General features: G+C 34.0%; 1 protein-coding gene across 1 annotated transcript; it reads left to right on the top strand.

Annotated features, from left to right (window-relative positions):
• The first annotated feature begins 1,153 nt into the window (after positions 1 to 1,153).
• Positions 1,154 to 6,709, top strand: LOC145583837 (histidine kinase CKI1-like). The gene is made up of 7 exons (XM_081640800.1): positions 1,154 to 1,210; positions 1,433 to 1,673; positions 2,931 to 3,616; positions 3,804 to 4,179; positions 4,513 to 5,087; positions 5,378 to 6,429; positions 6,514 to 6,709. Exons 1-7 carry the CDS (start codon positions 1,154 to 1,156, stop codon positions 6,707 to 6,709), a joined length of 3,183 nt encoding a protein of 1,060 aa, XP_081496926.1.
• Positions 6,710 to 7,866: the final 1,157 nt, after the last annotated feature.

Here is a 7,866-nt window from a genome sequence, read left to right as displayed (position 1 = left end):
TCTATTTTATACAATAATATATAGATATTAAATTTAAAGGATCTATATATCTTTCTGCAAGACTTTACATTTTTCATTGTTATTTTGCTTGAGCAAGCACACATGCTTCACTATGCAACCACACGCACATGTCACTCATGCTAAATATCAAATGGCCAAATTTGTGTTATCGAAAGTCTTTAATGATGATCCTTTTTCTTTTCATGATGATCTCTTAATTTTTTTGGGATTCAATAAGGAAAATCTTTTGTCATCCGAAAAAGATTTTGTAGTATCATCTTCAATGTGTGAAAGAAAAGGTTTTAATTTCATGGAGATTTCTGATTCCATAACAAATGTATCCAAAATGGTGATAATATGCTCTTATCGATTGTTATGCCTTCAAATTTGATTGATTTGTCTTGATACCATGAATCACCTATTGTGTTTGTATAAATACATTCCTCATATTAAAGTGAATTTAATATTATATTCATTCATGGAGAAGGAAGAAAAAAAAAACAAATGAAATTTCAAAACAAAATTCGAAAGTATAATTTAGAGTTGTCACTCTTTATAAAGTATATAGGAAGTCACAATTCAGGTCTTGAGTGTCTTTTTCAAAAAAAAATTACATCATTAAATAACTAATAACATTTTTTTTTTTTTTTGAAAACTAATAACATCTTTATTTTAATTGATCTTTATAAATAATTACAAAAGTTACTTCTAAGGTTTCTTAGATTTTAATTCGTATAAAAAAAATAATTATAAATAAGAGGAATTTGAAGTTTCAAGTCCACATAAAGTATAATCATAATAAAAATAATTTACTTAATTTGATTTTTATTTTCAAAAAATTATTATTCTTATTGATTTTTATTATTGCCCCTATATATACATAAAATTATTAAAAAATTATATATTCCTTTGGGTTCATAAACAAGAAAGCCCAATGTTCTCATTTTAATGGATTTAGTTTACTAAGGCAGGTTTAATTGCCTTTTAAAAATTTAAGAAAGTATAGTTAGTAGTTACATTAACATATAAAAATTAGGAGTAAATTAAACCTCTTCATATTTAGCTCTCATTTCTTCTTAACTTCTTTTCTTCTTGATTTCTTTCATACATCTACAACAATGGGATTCAGACCATCACCAACTCACAAGCATTCATGGGGGATATTGTCAAATTAATCGCGATGAGGCCCGTTACTTTCTTCATCCTCTTGGTAAGCAATAATTATTATTAGTTGATTTCTTTGCACCAAAAAAAAAAAATTATTACTTGATTTCTATAGAAAAATAAATATTATTTTTAATGATATCTCTATACATATATATTATTTTAAAACCCTCCCTTATTATTGTTTGTAACTATATTGTTTAATGATCGAAGAGGATTCTTGTTTCTATGATTTGAAATATAATCGTGCTTTTGTTACATGTTACAGACATTTGCTGTGTCGTTGTTGCCTAGTGTCATCATCCCAATATGGCATCATATAACGAAAAGTTTAGTTAAAATTGTGGAGATGGAAGCAAGCTATGCTCGTTATGAACATATTAAAAAAGTTCAAGACATAGCAAAACTAATTTCACCCATAAATTCATCAGCCGCCAATCTAGCAAGTGTTTTGGACACTAATAATACATGTGACAAACTTTTATTTTCCGAGATTGAAAAGGAGGTTTGTAATCATCCTTTTCCTTGTTGTTTTTGAGATTTGTTATACTACGGAGTTTTTATATAATCTTTTTTTATACTATATATATTTTTTATTAAGTAATTAATCAAGATTATTATAGCAAAATTAGTGATTTTATAATGATAATTTCATGAGTAATAAATATTTGTGTCTATATTATATATAAGAGTCACAAAAACATTCTATAGAAAAAAATAAAATCACACACTTCTACAAGTAATATAGTAGTTGTACAAGCAAATTTAGGTTCGTTTATTCTGAAACGAATAAGAAATGGCATGCAATCTCAATTACTTTTACGTAATATTTTTTTCAGTGCAAATCTTTTTTTTCCATATATAATCCATGATTATTTGCCACTAAAAAGATTAAGATATTACACTGATATGACAACTAATTATTAGGATGGAAATACTTGTAGTATTAAAGAGAAGATCATTTACAGCTTTTAGCTTTAAAATGTATTACTGTATGGATAATAATTTGTATTACTCGTATAATTTATTGACAAAAAATACTAAATTAAATTATAAGGCTATTCAAAGCTGCCATCATCATAAATTGGGAACGAATTCAATCAATCTAATAAATTTAAGAAACCCTTCCCTTTATTACAAATGATTTGATTCTACTAAAACCAATTATATTGAAGAAAACTAGAATCAAAATCATTTGCTGTCTTAAAAAATCAAACCAACAATTATTTTTTATTTTTTTTGTCAAAAGAAAATACTTTACAAAATTCGATTTTTCTAATGTGTGCCCATTAACTAAAATATATTGATTAAATATTTATAAGATGTGGTAAATTTTGTAATCGAGGAAATAATGAAGATTTTATTATTTTCAAATAATTTGTTAAACCTAACTTTCTTTAAGCGTCGATATTCCTCATCATCAAATAATTATAGGAGATCTATTTTCTTAATGTGTGCCCATTGACACACACCTTAGAAAAACACACAAAATTTTATGTAAACATTTATGCAACATATCTAAAATATATCAATTTGACTTATGTTTACTATGGAGTATAATCAGTATATATATATATATATCCGGAAATAATAGTCTGTATGTCTGGATATAATAGTGATCTTTTATAACAAATATACTGTCACGACCCTACTTATATGGAGCTAAAATCATGGTAAATTCTATATCTAAGTTGGATAATATAACGTGACAATTGATTATGAATAGATCACTTTTTATTGCAACTAACGACTCAAAACTTTTTCAGGTTCACCTGCGTTATTTATATCACTATTGGTCATACCTCATACAATCCAAGCTTCATACATTGGATTGGATGGTCTCTTCTTCTCTTACTTAAAAAATAATGATCAAATATATGCATTGTACTCAAACTCAACTTTTGAAAATAATCTTGATCATTACACTTGGTATACTCAACTAGTAAAATCTACTAGTGGAGAACTACTAGGAGAAGCCAAGATCACAAAACCCCTTATTGTAATCAATGCGACATGGTTCCAAAAAGCAATGAATAGCTCCAATGGCTATGCATCGTTAGGGTCTCGATGGATTACTAACGACGAAAATGAATCGTCAACAAGTCCATTCTTAGACACCGCGAGACTAGGTAGTGTTGGAGCTATCTCTCTCGGGTTTTCTAGTGATGAAATAACAACCATCTTCTCTAGCACGGATGTTTTGGGTGCAAGCTTGTACATGGCAACCCTTGGTGATGACAAGGTACTAATGGATGGTATAAAAGACGCCGACATAACAATTATGAATGGCAAAGCAGCTTTGGTGCAAGCTAGCAACAAAGCTTACCTTGGTGAAATTTCATGTAAACCAATCGAGAATGGTGTTACAAATGTTAGTGGTACATCCATAGACATTGGAGGAGCCAATTTCATTTTCTATTGCTCGTCGATTGATATTGCAAGGTTGCCAATGGTACGTTTTCTTGTCGTTTTACGATCTATGTAAATTACATTGTCAATACTACTAATATTGCCTCTGTTAATTTTTAGTTGCAACAAAGGAATTTTTATGTCTCGCGCCTTTGTTGTAACTAAAAGTTAACAGAGGTAGTACATAGTATTGTGAAATTGTCATTGATAATAATATGGTTTTCTTGTAGGTATATGTATTGGCTTATCCAAGCAATAGATTAATTAGCATTGTACACAACCACACAAAGGTGGAACTAATACTTCAAATAATCATGGTGGTTGACATGGTAATCTATGTGTTCGCGTTTGTAACTTTGATTGTTAGAGCGGCTAGGAGGGAAGTGCACTTGTGTGCCGCGTACATGAGGGAAATGGAGAAAACAACACAAACTGAGAGGAAGAGCATAAAGCAAAGCTTGGCCTTTGCGAGTGCTAACCATGATGTTCGCGGCTATTTAGCTTGCATTAAGGGCTTGACCGAACTCTCTGCTACTGATCTTCCTCCCTCTTCTGAAGTTGCTTCTAGCTTGAGAAAGATAGATACTTGTGCTGAGGACCTTTTAGGTAATACTACGTATTAACGTAAATATATACATACATTTACCAACAAAGTATTGGCTCACTTGGTAAATTTCTTACTTTAGATCCTAGAGGTCTAGGATTTGAATCCTACCAAGTGAGGGTACTTGGCCACTTGGGGGTAGGGGTTCCTTTACCCTCCCCTCTACTCCCAAGTGCGTGTCTGACACGCAAATACTGAACCAAAAAAACTGTGAGGGTTGAGGTCTTGTTAGAATCCTCCTTACCAATTAAAAAAATATATAAATACATTTTTTTTTTCTTTCAAATTTGATCATTCATAACAATTAATACATACTTTCTTGTTGAAATATGCAGCATTAGTGAATTCCATCCTAGATTTCAGCAAGATAGAAGCAGGGAAAATGCAATTGGAGGAGAACGAATTCGACTTGGCACAGCTTCTTGAAGACGTAGCTGATTTACACCACCCGGTTGCTATGAAAAAGGGGGTAGAGGTGATCCTAGACCCTAGTGATGGTTCCATCTTCAGGTACTCCCAAGTAAGAGGTGATCGCGGCAAGCTCAAGCAGATCCTTGGCAACTTGCTTAGCAATGCTGTCAAGTTCACTTCACAAGGGAACATTTGTATCACATGTCATTCAAAGAAACCGAGCTTTGAGAACTCTATCATTGCTTCGAACAGGAACAACTGTCTAAACAGGTTTTCGCGCTTCTTCCATAAGAATAAGCGAGCTTATAATGATCTTGAAGACATGAAGACAATCAAGCAAGATCCAAACTGTATGGAGTTTGAGTTCCAAGTGGAAGATACAGGTCCCGGGATCCCTAAGGAGAAGCGCCATTTGATCTTTGAGAACTTTGTTCAAGTCAAAGAAAACTCTGCTGGCCAAGTTGGCACTGGTTTGGGACTAGGCATTGTCCAATCTTTGGTATGTATGTTTATCACTAAAATTAAAGTTAATTTATTTGCCAATATGTTCTTGGTATTTTCATGCACTCATTCGAAATACTAAAAAAATTAGTGTTTGATGTAATACCAATAATGAGGTGTGCATATGGATTTGCATGAGAATCAGGTGAGGAAGAAGATTTTTGTGGATGACTATACGGAATAATCACTTTTGGTTCATGTAACCGACCCACTTATGAATTTAAGTCTTTGATTGAATGATTGATGTAATATTAATGAGGTGTATGAAAATAATTTGCACTTTTGCAGGTTAGATTGATGGGAGGAGACATAGAAATTGTGGACAAAGCCAATGGTGAGCGCGGGACATGCTTCAAGTTCAACATATTTTTGATAGTGCAAGAGGAATGTTTGGATAACCCAAGGCAAGAATTGACTGAGCATAGGGAAATCGATTCGGGCTCAGGAGGGTTAAGCACATGTGTTCGTAGTCCTAGAGGTGAAAGGTCTCTAGTGATTCTCTTAATCAAGAATGATGCGCGGAGAAGAATGATCCAAAGATACATGGAGAGCCTCGGAATAAACTTGAAAGTCCTAAGCCATGGGATGCAACTCTCTCCAAATCTTAAGAATATCAAATCTATGCTCATTGAGCCTCAATATTACACCTCCTCGTCAGGGAGGTCAGACACGAGCCCTCCTCGAGGAGCTTACTTGACTAGCAACTCTGAGTGCAGTGGTAGAGGTTGGGGTAAACTCCTTCCTCTTAGTACGATGGATGGTACCAATGAAGTCCTCCCGGTGTACAAAAGGTCCATTATTCGAGGGTCAGTGAACTGCATACTACTAGTAATAGATTGTAATGCAGGGGATAATTTTCAGAAAATGCAGAGATCAGTATCTGAGTTCAGAAAGGACCTTTACATGACCTGCATCAAGGTGGTTTGGCTGGATAGGCCTGACACTCCTAGAGCTCACTTCCAAGGTTTGCAAGATGAGAGTCTCCCTTCGACAGATCTTATCATATCGGAGCCTCTTCATGGATCACGCTTGTCAAGGATTATAAGGCTTCTTCCTGAGTTTGGTGGTGAATCTGTGACATCTCCTTCTTATGGGAGATCAAAGAGATCTAACATTGCAATTCTAAGCAACACACAGTCGAATACTGAAGAAGATATTGGTGAGTCTAGTAGTGGGGAGATTAAGCTAGCTAGGAAAAGGCGAACCTTGAAATTTACTACTTGTAGGGATAACTTTGCTAATGAGCAAGATGTCCCTCAAGTTCTAAGGAGCTCTAGCAGCGAGAAGTCTGCATCGATGACTAAAACTACTCAAACAGGAGAGATACAAGAAGTTCCAAGGTAATGTAATGATGTATATTCACATTTCAAGTTGTGTTTGATTCAAGGGAAAATGTTTTCAAATTCATGTTTTTGTGTTAACAGCAATGTAGAGATCAAGAAATCTCCCTTGGAGGGGAAAAGAATACTGATCGTTGAAGATCATCTCTTACAACGAAAGCTTGCTGAAACAAGTGTTAAGCGTTTAGGTGCCGAAACTCAGACATGTGGAAATGGCGAAGAAGCTCTTGAAGGTGGTCTGCAAAGCATTGAGCAACCAACCAAGTGGAGAACCCTTTAAGTTTCCATATGATTTTATAATCATGGACTGTCAGGTGAGTTACACGTAATTATATTTTTTCCAACTTATATAACTAACAGTAATTCATAATGGTTATTAACTTGAGGTGTCTTGTGCTTATCACAGATGCCTGTTATGGATGGCTTTGAAGCAACACTAAAAATCCGCGAAGAAGAGAAGAAGTATGGACTACACATTCCGATTATTGCACTGTCGGCTCATGAGGTGGATGGAGAAGAAGGCAGGAAGATTGCTTTGGCTGGAATGGATTTCCACCTGACAAAACCACTCCGTGGTGAAGAGCTTCTAAAAGTACTACAGCATCTGTTAATAAACTAAGAGATTTGTATAGATCATACATGTACTTTATGTATTAGTAGGTCCTTGTGCCTGCAAAATCTGGATATTTATGCATTGTGCAGGTACTTATAGGCTTTTTAAAGTGACTAATTATTTGTAATCTGCATGGATGTTAGGTTACTCCTACCGTTTTATAAATATATGCAAGCGTTTTAAAACCATATATTATGTACATAGTACTACAAATTGATAAACATTTATGAACTATGTAATAAGAAAATGAAGATACAAAGCAGAACAAATTCTGCTACTTCTAGATCCAAAACTGTGCCAATCACATTTTAGTGTGTAATGTACTTATGTTGTACGGTCTACTGAACCATTAGAGATAAAACAGGTCTACTGAAGCAAATGCAATCAAGAAGCGTTAGAGGGATCTTCCTATATACTTTTGAGTATTCGATCTGTTTATGCAGATGCTTTGTTCGTCACTTTAAACATCATTCTACCACAATTCACAATTGCTTTGGCATATAAAACGGGTTGGCTTTTAAATTCCAGCTGCTCTGTGGTCTGCTGGAATCAGCAATCTTTTCATACCGCTGCACTAAGGCAATCTAATATACTACTGTCGTTAAGAACATTGTGAGGCTGCTGCAGTCAGCTTTTGGTGGATTAATACTGTACATTCTTCGCATTAAATTGATGTAGTCAGCGGAAGAAGAAACTGGGTTAGGCTAGTTTAGCATGGTTGTGTTCAGATCGACTTATTTACCAATAAGGCAAAAATTAATAGATATAGTGAGGAACTTGTAAAGTGAATCACTGAGCTAGTGCTTTGCATCAAAGTGCACTAA

This window comes from Chenopodium album, chromosome 16 (genome assembly GCF_948465745.1).
Source record: "Chenopodium album chromosome 16, dcCheAlbu1.1, whole genome shotgun sequence".
NCBI classification, from domain to species: Eukaryota; Viridiplantae; Streptophyta; class Magnoliopsida; order Caryophyllales; family Amaranthaceae; genus Chenopodium; species Chenopodium album.
This window is presented reverse-complemented; position numbering and strand designations above follow the sequence as displayed.

Excerpts from the sequence above, each read along its gene's own strand:
- LOC145583837 (XM_081640800.1), top strand. The coding sequence starts at position 1,154 with ATGGGGGATATTGTCAAATTAATCGCGATGAGGCCCGTTACTTTCTTC. Across the intron at positions 1,674-2,930 it reads CGAGATTGAAAAGGAGGTTT|GTTCACCTGCGTTATTTATA; the intron begins GTAATCATCCTT and ends AAACTTTTTCAG. Across the intron at positions 6,430-6,513 it reads GAGATACAAGAAGTTCCAAG|CAATGTAGAGATCAAGAAAT; the intron begins GTAATGTAATGA and ends TTGTGTTAACAG.